Here is an 18,444-nt window from a genome sequence, read left to right on the forward strand (position 1 = left end):
CTGACCTACCGTCCATGCTTGTGCCTCTCTGAATATAGCTAAAGGCAAACAAACAAATAAACAACCACATGGCTATTGAGACATTTTAGGCTGGAGCGCTTCTGAAAACATTACATTTACTGGCCAGCAGGTGGCGCTACGTCTCCATGACAGTAATCACACACAACAACAACAAAAAGATCAATCTATTGACAAAATATAATAATAAAATATTGCTTGGTTAAATCAAATATAACAGTGTGATGACGTGCATTGTTAAATAGAATTATGAGACAAAGTGGCCTTTGAAGACAGGCTATGATAAGGGTCAGGTGGGTTGGAGTAAGCTCGGCTGACCCCCATACCATTTGGGATGGGCATTGGAGCCCAATTTTGCAGTGCTTTCATCAGATGTTTGCTTCCCATTTGTAAAATACTTGTCCAAAACTAAAAATCACTGTTGTATAGGTTGTAAAGCTCAACAAAATGTGTCAGCAATGAGTATTTTATTAACAGTGCAGCACATAATTTAAGGCCTACTGGCCAATTCATATGCCTACTGAATTTTAGGAAAATCAAACTAAATATGCGTGTGTATAAATCCCAATTAAATATGCGTGTGTATATATGCTTCAAAATATGATTAAACATACGCCTACAATAAAGTACACAAATGGGTTGTCTAATGATTCAGGGAATGGTCCGTTGGATTGATCCTGCTAGTTATCGCCCAGATGTGTCAACCATCTATTATTCATGTTTTAGTCATTTAAAAAAAGATGCTCATACTGAGTGCCCAGTGCCTACCGCCCTCTTTTGAACACTGTTACAAATAATGCATTTTCTTTATTAGTTAAACAGACTAATGCTCATTTTAAATAATGGTATTTATTTTAATAAACTCGTAACAGGGCATTTATAATCACGTAGTTCCCCGTCCATGAGCGATCCGGCTCCATGACATGTTTTCCGGGCTTCTCGGTCGCAGCGTGAGGAAGTGGGTCTTTCACAGTAGCTGAGCTCGCTCGTTTCTGAGAACACGGAATACACTGGGTGGGGGGGAGACACGAACCCACCGCACAGCTGCACACGGCAGACTCAGCCAACGGTCTCTACTCGGACTCACCGGGGATAACAGGAACAATTGCTGTTCCTCCGAGGAACGCAAACAAACAGGATATCGGACGTTCTCATTCGGCGTCGGATTCTGCCGAATGCACCGATCTCGGCGGATCTCGTACCGGATCCATTCGGTCTCGCGCAACGAGGAGGAAAAGAAACGTATGGTCACAACACTTGACCGAGGAAGACACTGACAGGCAGCTGATATTGGAAGACGAAAAGACATGCACTTCGGTTGTTCGCTTATCTCCCATTGCCCGTTTGGTTTAGCGAGCAAGTCGTTTGGTCGCCCGGGAAAAGACTCAACTTCCAGTGGCGAGAGACCGCGGGCGGCGCACCGAGCTAACGTTAGCTAGCCAATTTCCTCCTTCCAACGCCCCCTCCCCCCACCACAACAGCTAGCTAGCCTCTGGTGTCTCCGTGCCAGAGCCCACGACACTGGGCGAAAGCAACGATTACGGCACAAAAAAAAAAATGGTGTGCGGTTTGGTCCGTCTTTTTCTTTTGAAACGAGGTGCGTTTGCCCCGAGGATCGGGATTCGTTAGCCGAGTCGGTATATTATGTTAGCGGGTTAGTTGAACTGGCTCACAGCACGGGGTTAGCGACTTGCTAAGCGGCTGTAAGCGTTTTGCACAGCGGTTTGGTCGTAGACAACCCCGTCTCCCTTGATTATACATTCAACTCGCGTGAACGGGCTGGTTTTTTCGTGGCATGATTTGTTTAAATATTGCATATATAGTTGTTTTCTTGTTAGCTAGAGGGATTTTTATTCGGATATCTAGCTGGCCTGGATATTCAGCCAGCAACCTGCATCTATATGGCGACGTGTCCTGCGACAAATGTCCTCCTGATGAAGAGGAGCCTTGTTGTCCCAAGTCTTCGTTTCGGTGAAAACATGTGAACCCTCCTTATACGACATCTGGACTATTCATTCGTGGTCCGATTTGTTGTTGTTGTGTGATACAGGCGAAGCTGGCTTCCTCTTGTTGTTTTTATCTCTCTCCCATCATTTTCACGGCATGTCTTCGTCGGATGCCATTTCGATAGGTTTTATGCAGCATCTTCGTAGACGCTTGATGTGTTGTTTTATGTTGAACACGGGCGACAAGGCGCCGTTGGGAAGCTTTGAAAGCTGCGCACAGACCGCAAGGTTGACATGATGTTTTTTAGCTTGCCAAGAAGATACAAAAAAAACAATCATCCAGGATCAGTGGGCTTTGACAGTTATTAGCTGGCTTGCTAGTTAGCCAAATCTAGCAGGTGGCCCATCTAAATAAAAGCTCTGGATGTGGTGGTGGGGGGGAGGCAGAGACTAAAACCTCGCCGATCTTGTCTGCTGGTGGGGGGGAGGCAGAGACTAAAACCTCGCCGATCTTGTCTGCTGGTGGGGGAGGCAGAGACTAAAACCTCGCCGATCTTGTCTGCTGGTGGGGGAGGCAGAGACTAAAACCTCGCCGATCTTGTCTGCTGGTGGGGGGGCAGAGACTAAAACCTCGCCGATCTTGTCTGCTGTTATTGTGAACTGCTTATATTCGGAGTCCATGAAACCGCAACACACGTTTTGCACATAACGGAACCTTATTGATGGCAAGAAGACAACACGCACCCAGATGAGTGAACTCTCAATAAACGAGTCATCTATTGAGCTATCAATCTCCTCTACATTATTTTTTTTTTGTGTGTGTGTTTTTCTGTCACAATGGTTGTGTTTTGAGAGGCCGTGTTTGCCAGACCTAGAGGAATAAAACGACACGCTCCATTCGGATGGTCGCTCCTGTCCTCCGCATAGCTGTCTTGGTCGCCCTGGTTGGATCCAGCTAGAGTCGGTGGACATTCGCTTCGTCTTTTCCTTCAATAAAAACAAATCAATAAAAAAACGTTCCCACGGCAGGTGTGGTGTCCACCCAAGGTTGAAGATGGCGGACCTCGAAGCAGTTCTCGCCGATGTCAGCTATTTGATGGCGATGGAGAAGAGCAAATCTACTCCAGCGGCCCGGGCGAGCAAGAAAATCATACTGCCTGAACCCAGGTACATAATAATAATAATATATGCCATTTAGCAGACGCTTTTATCCACAGCGACTTACAGTCATGTGTGCATACATTCTACGTATGGGTGGTCCCGGGGATCGAACCCACTACCCTGGAGTTACAAGCGCCATGCTCTACCAACTGAGCTACAGAAGGACCACATAATTGCTCATCCTCCTTATATTGTGCCTCGGTCAGTCATTGTTTACCAGTCAAATTGGTGTGCAGTCTGTCTGTGTAGGGAGATAAACCCAACCTAATTCAAATGTGTCAAGTCAGTTGCAGTAGCTCGCTGAAGGAAACAATTCGTCAGCTGTCTCTGGCTTCAGGGTCCCTACCATCTGAGGCCCCATCCCTCAAATCCACTTTTAGTTCAATTAGCATCTGACATAAAGCCATCCTAGAATTATATCATTTTAATGATGCTTATTAACGATGGGTTCTGAAGACCAGACCAAGAGTCATCTATCTATGCGGGTAGATTTAGCAGTTGTCTGGGAAAATGTCCATTCTTACCAGCTGCATTGCATTTGGGAGCAGTTTATTTGATCCAAAGCTGAGGTAAAAAATAAATGATATATATATTTGAGTGTGTCAGCTCTGGAAGAGAGCATCTGAATGTTAAAGTGCTGAAAGCGGGTTGGGGTGTACACTTTTCTGTGATTTGTACAGTCTTTTCTGTGATTCATCTTAATTCTAATTATATTTCGGACATTTAAGTGGCCGGTAAAATTGCGGCCGCTACGGCTGGTGGACCACAAAGTAGATTTTTACCACCCTGCTAACACCACCATCTGTTGGCAGAAGCTAGCTATTTATTTATTTATTTGTTGCTTTGAATATAAATAGTATGCAGTTCATCTGCTACATGAATCTGTTAGGCCTATCTGTTTATGGTGGAATGATGTGGTGAAAGAGTAGAAGAGCTCAATCGATGGAGGGGGCAGGAGGGGTCTTCCGCATCCACCCTCGCTGATTAATCAGGGAATAGCTAAATACCATCACGGTCAACGTGTCAAAATAAACAACAAAATACTTTTATTTTGGAATGTATTTAATTCAAATGCATGTATTTTGTATTTAAGGATACATTTGCAAGTGTCCGGGCCGAACAGCGACAGCATCTTAGTGAAGCTCACAGAAACCCTTTCTTGCTACGACTGATATGTTGTTGTTTATCTACCTTAGTTGAGCAAGGCCCCGGATAATGGCGCCTGCAGGAAAGCCACGTTTCTATGTGAAAATGATCCCACCGAGACGAACAGCAGATCATACCGTTTCATTACTTCTACGATATCTGATAATACACTGTCCAATGGAATGCGCACTTGCAGGTTCCTTCCTGACAATGTAACACCAATAAGAAATCAGTAAAGATAACAATATGAATGGGCTGACTGGGTGTTATTATTGGCCGTGTTTCGGGGCAGAGCTCATTAGAATTATACTCCGCGTGCTTTGCAATTGTACATTTGGACATATCCGTTTTATATTTAGTTGATGTTAGCATACACTTTTATCACACCGTAGTGCAATCAGGCTTCAGATACCAATGCAGGGTGAAAGGGTGTGACAAAATATGGAGTGCAAAAAATAAATGCATGTGAAACCATAAATTACAGCTCCTTGAAAGTCTCTTGTTGCAAAATACATTGGTGTGTACTTCAGCCCAGTGTAAGAGAAATGAGTAAATACTCCGAAGTGATTGAAATAGATATTTTGTGTTCATGTAAAATAAATCCTGCCCATCTCTGGCAGTTATACACAATGAACCAGGGGGAGGGGGGAGGTAGCCTAGTGGTTAGAGCATTGGACCAGTAACCAAAAGGTTGGTGGATCAAATCCCGAGCTGACAAGCTAAATCTGTCGTTCTGCCCCTGATCAAGGCATTTAACCCACTGTTCCTAGGCCGTCATTGTAAATAAGAATTTGTTCTTAACTGACTGTCCCAGTTAAAAAATATATATATGTGTTTACCTGTCTGAAACGAATGTCTTCAAAATCATGTAAATGCACAGTACAAGCTAGGGTGTTTAATAAAATGTAATTTAAACGTACTCTTCTGGTTTTCTGAGCAGTTTTACCCAACTTTTTGAGGGGCAGGTAAATGGTTCTGTTCGACACCAAGGTAAAGTTAGTTTTACATTGGATATATTTGTTTTTCTCCCGTCAATAGCTATTCAACCAAGGGTGCCGTGACAATGAAAATGTTCAATTCCAAATCAGGAGGAAGGAGAATAAACCACACGGATGCTTAGTTTACTTTAGATTTCTTGGAAATGAGGAGAAAGAAACGTCACACAAAAAAAGGTGTCAGTTGTTCCTCCTCATCCCCTGATTCAGAATATACAATTTTCATTGTCATTGCATGCTTGATTCAATAGCTATTGACGAGATAAAAAATGAATATCCAATATGAAACTAATTTTACCTTGTTGACGAACAGAACCTACTGGCTCTCTAAAAAGTCGGGAAAACAATGCTTTCCTGTGGTTATTTTGTCTCCAGAACCAGAACCGCACAGACAATCGTTAGAGTAAGCTTTTAAAGCGGCAATATGTCACTTTTTTTGGGGCGACCTGTCCAAATTCACATAGAAATGTGAGTTATAGATATGTCACTCATTAAAAGCAAGTCTAAGAAGCTGTAGATCTGTACTATGTGCATTATTTCTATGCCTCCTATTCTTATGTTATTATTTTTTTTTTTCAGTTTCATGCACCAGCTTCAAACAGCTGAAAATATAGTTTTGGAAAATATATTTCACAGCGGTTTAGATGGTGCAATGATTCTCTACACTATACTTGATTGTTTTGTCACAGAGTAAAATTAGGCAAACTGTTAGGATTTTAGCAACCAGGAAATGGCAAAGCGATTTCTGCGTAGTGCATCTTTTAAATATAATTTTATTAAACCATTCTGGCATGTAAGCAACATTTACACTATTTTGCAGGGATTAGTTTCAGGCTGTGTATAACAATTACTAGTGTATTACAGCCTGATTTGATCAGACGACATCCATTCGTTCACATCTGTGTATCTCTCCCCTTCAATTGCCTGACTGCCCACTCAATCACTGGTGTTTTAAGAGAACTATTTATCAACACACAGGTTTTGAATAACAAATACAGGCTTGCAGGCAGGCTGCTACCATTGGGATGTTGTAGGCAAATGCGAGGCGATGGAAATGTTGCGTTTTGGAGTGTGTGGTGTTTGCGAGACCTTTGATGCCGCCATAGCAACACATTCTGTCAGCTATTATTGTTGGCGCTAACTGCTGTGCAGCCCAGACAAAGATGTTATCTCCCGTTAGGTGTATAGTAGTGTGGAAAGGTCCTGTTGTCTGTGACCTTTAGATACGATTCATGCTAAACTGTTTGCTATAAGCACTTTGGGTATGACCCTGGCCGTGACCCACTCCCCGGGGGTGTCTGGGGGAGAGTTGGGATATGCAAAAAAAAAAAACATCAAAATCGCATGCGCAGTAGTACACACTTGTGAAACAGGATTAATATAAGCTCCCACCAAGTTATGATATTTGAGAAAAATACAAATAAACTGCCTTACTATAACAGAAAACCAATTTGACCTTTTCAGATTTGGCTACACCTTCCTCTGCCAAACCCACACACACCAGTTTAGCTCACTAGCTGTACATTTAAATTCTAGTCAGGGTTTGAGTGTCTCGTCTGTTACAGTAGGAAGTCAAGACGACACGGGGAAGAATGATCTGGTGGAGGGTTTGGTGGCCATGTCTTTTGTTGGTGAGGAGTGGACACATCGGTGGCATTCTCAACGTCAGTTTCTCAGGCTGTTTATGTCAAATGTGAATTGAAGAGCTAAAAGAGGATGGACATGCTGAACGTGGGATAACATGTTAAGAAGTGTCTGTAGCCTAGGCTCATGGCTGTAACGGCTTGGCTTAAAATCCCGTACCAAGCTTAAGCCTCAAAGCTTCAGAAGCACAGCATGTTATGCTGTCTCCGTCTATTGCTTCATGGACTTTTCGCGGTTGTAATATGTAGCGTGGTGGCGAGCCACGAACATAGATCCAATGTCTTCCTCAAAGTTGTTTCTAATAATGTGATAGGTTTGCATTAATCAGAGTGAGCCTTGCTGATGTGCTGAACGTTTTACCAAATGGCAGGTAGCCTGTTGTTCATCAACTAGCTTCGAGACTAAGTATCGAGCTGACATGATTCACTATTCTACCTGACACAGGTCATTTCTATTCTACCAAATACCGTCTCTATATGTGAGCTTTCTGTAACGTTGCAGATATAACTGTCATGAAAAGAGCTTGAGACCTATTGCCTATTCTACAAGTTCGAGATGGGCTAGATGTCTGTCCATTATATATATTTCTATCTGAAGGTTTTGCGACCCTGGGGTGAATTCATTAGACGGATTCCGTTGCAAAATGTTTTGTGTTTTGCGGAAACATCTTGCAACAGACACCATTTACTCTAGGAACCAATAGGAGGCAAACGGAACGAAAACGGGGAGGTCTGTTTACTTCCATTTTGGTTCTTTAAACAGTCAATTGTTTCCGTTGTGAGGCTCGAACACACCCCTGGTGTTTTGTGCGGCAGCGCCCTACTGCCTGATGGGAGCTGTAGTGCAGACAGACCTCCTCACCACTGCCTGACGGGAGCTGTAGTGCAGACAGACCTCCTCACCACTGCCTGACGGGAGCTGTAGTGCAGACAGACCTCCTCACCACTGCCTGACGGGAGCTGTAGTGCAGACAGACCTCACCACTGACTGAAGGGAGCTGTAGTGCAGACAGACCTCCTCAACACTGAATTACGGGAGCTGTAGTGCAGACAGACCTCCTCAACACTGACTTACGGGAGCTGTAGTGCAGACAGACCTCCTCACCACTGAATTACGGGAGCTGTAGTGCAGACAGACCTCCTCAACACTGACTTACGGGAGCTGTAGTGCAGACAGACCTCCTCACCACTGACTGACGGGAGCTGTAGTGCAGACAGACCTCAACACTGACTTACGGGAGCTGTAGTGCAGACAGACCTCCTCACCACTGACTGACGGGAGCTGTAGTGCAGACAGACCTCCTCACCACTGCCTGACGGGAGCTGTAGTGCATACAGACTTCACCACTGACTGACGGGAGCTGTAGTGCAGACAGACCTCCTCACCACTGCCTGACGGGAGCTGTAGTGCAGACAGACCTCCTCACCACTGACTGACGGGAGCTGTAGTGCAGACAGACCTCCTCACCACTGCCTGACGGGAGCTGTAGTGCAGACAGACCTCCTCACCACTGCCTGACGGGAGCTGTAGTGCAGACAGACCTCCTCACCACTGACTGATGGGAGCTGTAGTGCAGACAGACCTCCTCAACACTGACTGATGGGAGCTGTAGTGCAGACAGACCTCCTCACCACTGACTGACGGGAGCTGTAGTGCAGACAGACCTCACCACTGACTGACGGGAGCTGTAGTGCAGACAGACCTCCTCACCACTGACTGACGGGAGCTGTAGTGCAGATGGGGATGTGTAAGTGAAGTGCTGAAAAATTAATTATTTAGAAGCCCACTGCACATGCATTTACCAGAAAGTCTCCTAAAGTGAGACTTTGTCCTCGTGATTCTTGGCTATTCACGGCGTTTTGTTCGCACGCTAGGTTGCTGTTCAGCGTCCGTTCAAGTGCGCTGCAAGTGCTAGCGAGGAGACGTCACTGGTAGCACAGAAATCTGCCTGGAAAGGGAGACTCAAATATCCAAGGGGGTACATTGTACTTGACTGAGCATGGAACACCCCAGAAACCTATTATTCTTGAACCTTCGGTCATTTATTATGAGTAGAACACTAGGGCTGGGAATTGCCACGATACAATATTATCATGATACTCCGGTGCCGATGCGATATGTTTTAGCGATTCTCACGATTCTATATGCCTTTGCACTGATGTCCCAAACACATTTCTGGCCGTGTGTCTGCTGCAGAAGGGACGAGAGAGCCACGAGGACACGCGTTTCAGCCATGGACGGGAAATAAAGTGCTGAAAACAAATTGGCTCTAGAGATGGAGAACAGAGCCATGAAGGAAGCGTGTTGGTGCAGGCCCAGCAAACTAGTGCAAAAACACTACTGTGATTTACCGTCAACACCGATACGATACAGAGTCAAAAATAATAATATCCGTAACATCCCTTTTTGTTGTTGTTGTGAAATTCAATACGTGATGCGTTTAGTCACATCTATTGATTAAATCAAATCACGAACCGGGCCAAAGTTGGCCTACAAATGGATGCTATTGTGCTGACAGAAACCACACTGTGTGTGTTCAGGGCAGGCTGGACTGACCATGGCCATTTGGCAAAAGCCCCTTGTTCATTTGTTGTTTGCTATAAATGTTGTCAATGAACAGGTCCAGACTACAACCTAAACCAAATTTAGACTGTTGTTCTTTACTTTTCTACACTGGTCTCATATCGAAACCAGAGTCTTTTCCACTGTGGGCGGTGCAGGCTTTTGCTCCAGCAGAGCAGTAACACACCGGATTAGTATTATGTTATCAGTCTTCAACCACGGCTTTGATTAGTAGAATCGGGTGCTTAGCTATTCAGATAAAAAGACGTTCTGGCACTGAGAAACGATTAGCTAGCTAATTCTGTGAGTGTCGGTGTTTACAATTTAGCGAGGCAACTTCTCCGAAAGTGCCTATGTGTGCTCTATCCAGTCATAGTCAGGCTTCTGTGACTTCCTCATCCTCTCACAGTCCCAGCTCTGACAGGCTCCGAGCTAGTTAACGAGCTGCGTTGTGAAAGTGAAACAGAGTTGGCCTGCTGTTCCCCCCCCTTCCCCCTGTGGAGAGCAAGTTTCCTGCCCCAACATTGAAGGTCCTGTTTACTTCCGAAGGGATCGGTATTCAGATGGTTTGACTCCTCCTTTGTCCCTCGTAGCGTCGATCCCACTACACACGTCAGGAGAAGTGTGCGGGTGTCAATCTTGACTGGAAAAGATTGCCTCGTCTAATACGCTTTGGAAGAGGTTGCTCGTCAGAGGCCAATCTCTGTGAATTTAGCCTATTGCTTTCTAGGCAGGTGTGTGGGTGTGTGTTGTATCTGTGTGCATTGAGCTTAGGTGTAGATGGGAATTGTATTGCTAATCCTCCGTTAGGTATTTGTTTACAGGGCATAAGAGATAAGATGCTATTCTTCTGTAATAAAAGAACGTGATAGTGGGGTTTGCTTTAACTCCGGCTGAAGTAGTAAGCTATACATGGCCTGCTCTTTATGATTTACGCTACATTAGTCTCTCTCACTGTCGCTCTGTCTCTCTCACTGTCGCTCTGTCTGTCTCTCTCACTGTCGCTCTGTCTGTCTCTCTCACTGTCGCTCTGTCTCTCTCACTGTCGCTCTGTCTCTCTCACTGTCGCTCTGTCTGTCTCTCTCACTGTCGCTCTGTCTCTCTCACTGTCGCTCTGTCTCTCTCACTGTCGCTCTGTCTGTCTCTCTCACTGTCTCTCTGTCTCTCTCACTGTCGCTCTGTCTGTCTCTCTCACTGTCGCTCTGTCTCTCTCACTGTCACTCTGTCTGTCTCTCTCACTGTCGCTCTGTCTGTCTCTCTCACTGTCTCTCTGTCTCTCTCACTGTCGCTCTGTCTGTCTCTCTCACTGTCGCTCTGTCTGTCTCTCTCACTGTCGCTCTGCCTGTCTCTCTCACTGTCGCTCTGTCTGTCTCTCACTGTCTCTCTGTCTCTCTCACTGTCGCTCTGTCTCTCTCACTGTCGCTCTGTCTCTCTCACTGTCGCTCTGTCTCTCTCACTGTCGCTCTGTCTGTCTCTCACTCTCTGTCTCTCTCTGTCTCTCTCTCACTGTCGCTCTGTCTGTCTCTCTCACTGTCTCTCTCACTGTCGCTCTGTCTGTCTCTCTCACTGTCGCTCTGTCTCTCTCACTGTCGCTCTGTCTGTCTCTCTCACTGTCGCTCTGTCTGTCTCTCTCACTGTCGCTCTGTCTGTCTCTCTCACTGTCGCTCTGTCTGTCTCTCTCACTGTCGCTCTGTCTGTCTCTCTCACTGTCGCTCTGTCTGTCTCTCTCACTGTCGCTCTGTCTGTCTCTCTCACTGTCGCTCTGTCTGTCTCTCTCTCTCACTGTCGCTCTGTCTGTCTCTCTCACTGTCGCTCTGTCTGTCTCTCTCACTGTCGCTCTGTCTGTCTCTCTCTCTCACTGTCGCTCTGTCTGTCTCTCTCTCTCGCTGTCGCTCTGTCTGTCTCTCTCTCTCGCTGTCGCTCTGTCTGTCTCTCTCGCTGTCGCTCTGTCTGTCTCTCTCTCACTGTCGCTCTGTCTGTCTCTCTCGCTGTCTGTCTGTCTCTCTCACTGTCTGTCTCTCTCTGTCTGTCTCTCTCACTGTCGCTCTGTCTGTCTCTCTCTCTCACTGTCGCTCTGTCTGTCTCTCTCTCTCACTGTCGCTCTGTCTGTCTCTCTCACTGTCGCTCTGTCTGTCTGTCTCTCTCACTGTCGCTCTGTCTGTCTCTCTCACTGTCGCTCTGTCTGTCTCTCTCACTGTCGCTCTGTCTGTCTCTCTCACTGTCGCTCTGTCTGTCTCTCTCACTGTCGCTCTGTCTGTCTCTCTCACTGTCGCTCTGTCTGTCTCTCTCACTGTCGCTCTGTCTGTCTCTCTCACTGTCGCTCTGTCTGTCTCTCTCACTGTGCTCTGTCTCTCTCTGTGTCTGTCTCTCTCACTGTCGCTCTGTCTGTCTCTCTCACTGTCGCTCTGTCTGTCTGTCTCTCTCACTGTCGCTCTGTCTGTCTCTCTCTCACTGCTCTGTCTGTCTGTCTCTCTCACTGTCGCTCTGTCTGTCTCTCTCACTGTCGCTCTGTCTGTCTCTCTCACTGTCGCTCTGTCTGCTCTCTCTCTCACTGTCTGTCTGTCTCTCTCACTGTCGCTCTGTCTGTCTCTCTCGCTGTCGCTCTGTCTGTCTCTCTCACTGTCGCTCTGTCTGTCTCTCTCGCTGTCGCTCTGTCTGTCTCTCTCTGTCGCTCTGTCTGTCTCTCGCTGTCGCTCTGTCTGTCTCTCTCGCTGTCGCTCTGTCTGTCTCTCTCGCTGTCGCTCTGTCTGTCTCTCTCACTGTCGCTCTGTCTGTCTCTCTCACTGTCGCTCTGTCTGTCTCTCTCACTGTCGCTCTGTCTGTCTCTCTCACTGTCGCTCTGTCTCTCTCGCTGTCGCTCTGTCTCTCTCGCTGTCGCTCTGTCTGTCTCTCTCGCTGTCGCTCTGTCTGTCTCTCTCACTGTCGCTCTGTCTGTCTCTCTCACTGTCGCTCTGTCTGTCTCTCTCACTGTCGCTCTGTCTGTCTCTCTCACTGTCGCTCTGTCTGTCTCTCTCACTGTCGCTCTGTCTGTCTCTCTCGCTGTCGCTCTGTCTGTCTCTCTCGCTGTCGCTCTGTCTGTCTCTCTCGCTGTCGCTCTGTCTGTCTCTCTCGCTGTCGCTCTGTCTGTCTCTCTCGCTGTCGCTCTGTCTGTCTCTCTCGCTGTCGCTCTGTCTGTCTCTCTCGCTGTCGCTCTGTCTGTCTCTCTCGCTGTCGCTCTGTCTGTCTCTCTCGCTGTCGCTCTGTCTGTCTCTCTCGCTGTCGCTCTGTCTGTCTCTCTCGCTGTCGCTCTGTCTGTCTCTCTCGCTGTCGCTCTGTCTGTCTCTCTCGCTGTCGCTCTGTCTGTCTCTCTCGCTGTCGCTCTGTCTGTCTCTCTCGCTGTCGCTCTGTCTGTCTCTCTCGCTGTCGCTCTGTCTGTCTCTCTCGCTGTCGCTCTGTCTGTCTCTCTCGCTGTCGCTCTGTCTGTCTCTCTCTGTCTCGGTGCTCTGTCTAAAGCCAGGATTACCATACAGCTCGCGGGAATTAATACAGCAGATTGAAAGCACTCTACCTCGGGCCAGGGTCAGCAACTGTCTGTCTGTAGTGGGCTGTGACATAGGCTGTCCTTCCAAACATCGGCTCAAGTGGACATAGTGACTGTTTTCCTACAGTGCCACCGCTCTGTCTGTCTCTCTCGCTTTATGGCTCTGTCTGTCTCTCTCGATATGTGTGTGCTCTCCTGGAATTGGCTATGATGACAATTACCTGTCGCGTCTGATCTCTCTCTTTATGGAAATTATTTGTTTCTAATTTGATAAGGATTTAAAAGATTATCGCTCTGTCTGTGCTCTCCTGGAATTGGCTCTGATGACAATCCGACTAGCTGGAGTTACTGTCGAGAGGGAGATGTCTCTGAGCGCCAGTGTCGACGTGAGCTTTAAATGTCTAAAGGCAGTTCTGAAACCGTGAGGCAAGTAAATGGAGCCGTTTGTATTTTGAGCTTGCTGTGTGTGTGTCTGGATTTGTTTGTTTCAGCTCTGTCTGTGTGTGTCGCTGTGCTCTGTGTGTGTGTCTCTGTGTGTGCTGTGTGTCTGTCTCTCTGCTGTGCTCTGTCTGTCTCTCTGTGCTGTGTGTGTCTGTGTGTGTGTGTGTGTGTCTGTGTGTCTCGCTGTGTCTGCACGCACGCTTGGGTCTGTCATATCTGTCGTCTTAAGAGTTGTTTGTGTGTTTCTCGCTCTGGGTGTATTTAGGGTAGTGTGTGTGTCTCTGTAGAGCGCAGTGCGCTCTTCTCCAGGCTTCTCTGCTGGGCAGGGCTGGGTCTGTCAGCACTGGAAGCGCTGTCCAGGCTCTGTCTGTCTCTCTGCAGGAGGCAGATTCAAATGGGGGCTGTGGGGAGTGTGGGGTCTCCTCTCCTGTCGCTCTGTCTGTCTCTCTCGCTGTCGCTCTGTCTGTCTCTCTGGGGGCTGTGGGGAGTCTGTCTGTCTCTCGTCTCTCTCTCCATCTCTCAATGATCTGAGGTATACAAGTCCTATCCGTTTCAATCCTTGTCTTATTCAACTATTAGTAAGTCTCTGGATTGTCTCTCAGAGAGTGGATTCTGTCTCGGTGTGTTGTCTTTAAAGCCAGGAGCCTTTTTCAATGTTAGCTTTATTTAACCAGGCAGATTCAGTTAAGAACAAATTCTTATTATTACACCATCGGGCCAGGGTCAGACAACTGGAATACAGCTACTCCATGGCTCTGGCTGTGACAAGGCTAGTCCTTCCAAACGGCCGAGCGGCTCATGCATCTGAAATGGTGACTTTTTACGGGATCGTAGCAGCTGCCTTTCTTCACCTGATTTGGCTGCCAGGAATTGGCTCCAAGTTGCTTATTTACCCATTCAGATGATCCCTGTCCACCAGGCTTTCGCTGGAAATTATTTGTTTTAATTTGATAAGGATTTAAAAGATTATCACTGGGATAATGAGGAGAGTGCTCTCCTGGAATTGGCTATGATGACAATCCGACTAGAGGGACCCTGCCTTACCGAGAGGGAGTTTGTAGAGGGGGAAAGAGGAAGCATGCTGCATTTGTTTGTCGACTGGTTTTAAATGTCTAAAGGCCGGGTTTTAAACTGGTAGTTAGCGTCTTCAAGTAAATGGACACTTTTACTACAGGTTAGTTAGCATTTGCTAGCATCAACCAGTATGTTATGAACTAGCAGTGAGCATTTTCTCTAGCTAAGCATCAGCCACTATTTTACTATAGGTTTAGTTAGCATCTGCCCGCTGTGTTAAAAACGAGCTATTAGTATCAACCACTGTTAAACTTGGTGTATGCCACGCTAGTTAGCGTCTTGTGTGTTATCCTCTGTGTTTATTCAGTGTTATCTGAATAATCCAGCCCAATACAGCAGAACCATTCACACCACACTAATGATGTGTGGAAACAATGATGAGAGTGTGAATAAACTGTGTGTGTGTGTGTGTGTGTGTGTGTGTGTGTGTGTGTGTGTGTGTGTGTGTGTGTGTGTGTGTGTGTGTGTGTGTGTGTGTGTGTGTGTGTGTGTGTGTGCACGCACGCTTGGGGCTGTGCATATATGTGTCTTAAGAGTTGTTTGTGTGTTTCTGTGGGTGTATTTGGGTAGTAGGTGTGTGTGGTTGTAAGCGCAGTGCAAGCTACATTCTCCAGGTCGCCTCTAGGGGTGGGTTTGCAGCACTGGAAGCTTTTAGAGAGGAGTCCAGGATAGGGGGGGGGTGCCCATTGTTTGAGCGGGATCAGGGAGAGATGATGTGTGTTGTGTCAACTGGAAGGTTGACTGGGGGGTAGTTGCAGGAGGCAGATTCAAATGGGGGCTGTCTCTCTGTGAAGCTTCCTCTCCTCGCCCCCCTCTCCTGCTCTCTCAATGATCTGAGGTATACAAGTCCTATCCGTTTCAATCCTTGACCCGGGAATTATTCAACTATTACCCCTCTGGAGTCGGTGGATTGTTATTGGCTATTGTAGCAGAGAGTGGATTCTGATTGGCCTCTCTGTGTTGTCTTTAAAAAAAAAGAGAGCCTTTTTCAATGTTAGCTTTCTTTAACCAGAACAAATTCTTATTCTTACACCGATCACGGCCCTTGTGAGACAGCCTGGAATACAGCCTCTCCATGGCTCTCTCTCTCTCTCTCCTCTCTCGCCGACCCTGCTCTCTGCATCTGAAATGGTTGGATTGTTCGGATCGTAGCAGCTCCGCCTCTTCTTCACCTCCCTTTGGCTGCTCAGGAATTGGCTCCCTTGCTTATTTACCCATTCTCTGTATCCTCTCTCTCTCTCCACCTCTCTCTCTCTCTCTTCTCTGTTTCTGCAGCTCTCTCGCAGGCCGTGCCACTGGCTCACTGGCAGTGAATAGAAGATCTAAGATCTTCCCTCTCTCTCAGGCAAGGTTCCTCTGGCCAATGTGCTGCCATGTGGAACGTGCTACTCTCCTGCAGCTGTGTGTGTGGTAACTTTCCTCTCTCGTGTGTGTCCAGGTAATTTTCCAGCGTGTGTACTGCTGCTTTACTATTTGTGTGTGGTAACTTTCCTCTCCTGTGTTTAACTTTCCTCTTCGTGTGTGTGGTAACTTTCATCTCTCTCGTGTGTGTGGTAACTTTCCTCTCTCGTGTGTGTGGTAACTTTACTCCAGGTGTGTGTGTGGTAACTCTCAACCAGTGTGTGTGTGTAACTCTCCTCTCTCCTGTGTGTGTGGTAACTTTCCTCTCTCCTGTGTGTGTGGTAACTTTCCTCTCTCCTGTGTGTGTGGTAACTTTCCTCTCTCCTGTGTGTGTGGTAACTCTCCTCTCTCCTGTGTGTGTGCTAATGGGCCCGTGGAGGGGGGCGCTAATTGATGAATTCTCCCCTGCCCTCCTCTCATTAACACCCTCTCTGAGGGCAAGCTGCTCCGGTCCTCCGTTTGCCTGCTCCTCACCATCCTGTCTGGGGACCGACGGGGACAGGTGGCAGGAAGGGAGAGGCCCAAACCAGGGCAGGGATGAAGGTGGAGGGGAGATGAAAGGATGAAAGGACAGGAGAGATGAGAGAGGAGAGGGCAGGGAGGAAGAGAAAGAGGTTGCAGAGTGGGGAGGGGAGTCCAGTGCTCAGTGATTTGTATCAATGCCTTGTCTATGTGCATTTCCCTTTTTTTTGAAGTAGGCTCTAGTTTTCAAACATTGTGGAGCTCATTGTAGCCTTGTGTCCCATAGGGGATGAAGAGGGGTAATTAAGTATGTTTCTAACAATTTATTCTGTCTCTGTCTCTGTCTCTGTCTCTCTCTCTCAGTATTCGCAGTGTGATGCAGAAGTACCTAGAGGAGAGAGATGAGCTGACGTTCGACAAAATCTTCAACCAGAAGATTGGTGAGTAGCCTCGGTGTGATAATGGACGCTTGTCCTTTTCCCTGCGCGGACAACCACGAGAATCATAGCACCACGTCCCACACACACACACACACACACACACACACACACACACACACACACACACACACACACACACACACACACACACACACACACACACACACACACACACACACACACACACACACACACACACACACACACACACACACACACAAGGAATGTATGCTGGGAGCTGTTGACTTGGGATAGGTTTGTGCTTTGTGTGTGTGTGTGGACGCTAAGATGACACCGCGTTTCTCTGGTCCCGTCTTGCCTGACAACACACTACTTCCCTATTCGAGCTCTGCCGGCTTTATGCGGCTGCTGATTGGCTGATCATGTTCTACCCCCGACCGACAGACACTACCGAGGATCCCCGTGGTAACTGAACGGGGATCCTCACCGTGGCCGATCCAAAGCACCGGGGCGTCAACCCACTTCAGTTTGCAATCGGTGCACGTAGCCAGGACCACACTTCAGCCACCTGTCAGCTAAGCCTTTGCCTGGCCTCCACCCAGGATCACAGTGAGCCAGTGGCGGTTGTCTGTACCAGGGGACCAGAGCCCTGCAGGCTTTCATTGGCTTTACTTACTGCTGCTCGGCTCTGTCTCGCCTCCCCTCGGAGACCAACCAAGCTGCTGCGCTAATTCTGGTAGCTCAACGCGCGCAGCCTCGAGTGTCGTCAGGCGCTGGCAGTTGTCGGTTCCAGTGGTCTTGGTGTCGTCAGGCGCTGGCAGCAGTCGGTTCCAGTGGTCTTGGTGTCGTCAGGCGCTGGCAGCAGTCGGTTCCAGTGGTCTTGTGTGTCGTCAGGCGCTGGCAGCAGTCGGTTCCAGTGGTCTTGGTGTCGTCAGGCGCTGGCAGCAGTCGGTTCCAGTGGTCTTGGTGTCGTCAGGCGCTGGCAGCAGTCGGTTCCAGTGGTCTTGTGTGTCGTCAGGCGCTGGCAGCAGTCGGTTCCAGTGGTCTTGGTGTCGTCAGGCGCTGGCAGCAGTCGGTTCCAGTGGTCTTGGTGTCGTCAGGCGCTGGCAGCAGTCGGTTCCAGTGGTCTTGTGTGTCGTCAGGCGCTGGCAGCAGTCGGTTCCAGTGGTCTTGTGTGTCACCTCTGCGTTGGCCGCTTTTGAAGTTGATCACACATCACCGACTTGCCCGACGACAGCGTCACTGGCCTGCACTGGGACCTCGTGGTGAACTGATGGCGATTCTACGCAGCTACGCAGCCGTGTGTGTCGTCCGCGTGTGTGTGTGCGCTCGTGTCGTGGCGAGCATGGTACGCTGTCATCGTATTGGGTTTGACAGAGAAGAGGGATCATATTGCTCCTCTTTAGCTGTGTTTCTCTGGGCTGTGTACGGGCAGACACGCGTCAACACACTCACGTATGTGTACAGCTGTGTCCCTGGGGCCTATTAGACCGGGGCTATACATGTCCGTACCAGAGCATGGGGGAAAGTTAGGAGGCCCCTGGCACCGTCACAGTCGTCCAGCCCCTTCTCTGTGTGTGTGTGTGTCTCTCTCTCTCTCCCTCTCTGTGTGTGTGTCTCTCTCTCTCTCTCTCTCTCTGTGTGTCTCTCTCTGTGTGTCTCTCTCTGTGTGT

At 48.0% G+C, this 18,444-nt stretch overlaps 1 protein-coding gene across 1 annotated transcript in view; it reads left to right on the top strand.

Annotated features, from left to right (window-relative positions):
* The first annotated feature begins 2,535 nt into the window (after positions 1–2,535).
* LOC124006666 (beta-adrenergic receptor kinase 2-like) overlaps positions 2,536–18,444 on the top strand; it is a 73,485-nt gene continuing 57,576 nt past the window's right edge. The window contains 2 exon segments of the mRNA XM_046316715.1: positions 2,536–3,131; positions 16,734–16,810. Coding sequence (XP_046172671.1) covers positions 3,019–3,131; positions 16,734–16,810 — 190 coding nt within the window. The 5' untranslated portion in view covers positions 2,536–3,018.

This window comes from Oncorhynchus gorbuscha, linkage group LG20, assembly GCF_021184085.1.
Source record: "Oncorhynchus gorbuscha isolate QuinsamMale2020 ecotype Even-year linkage group LG20, OgorEven_v1.0, whole genome shotgun sequence".
In the NCBI taxonomy this organism is placed as follows: Eukaryota; Metazoa; Chordata; class Actinopteri; order Salmoniformes; family Salmonidae; genus Oncorhynchus; species Oncorhynchus gorbuscha.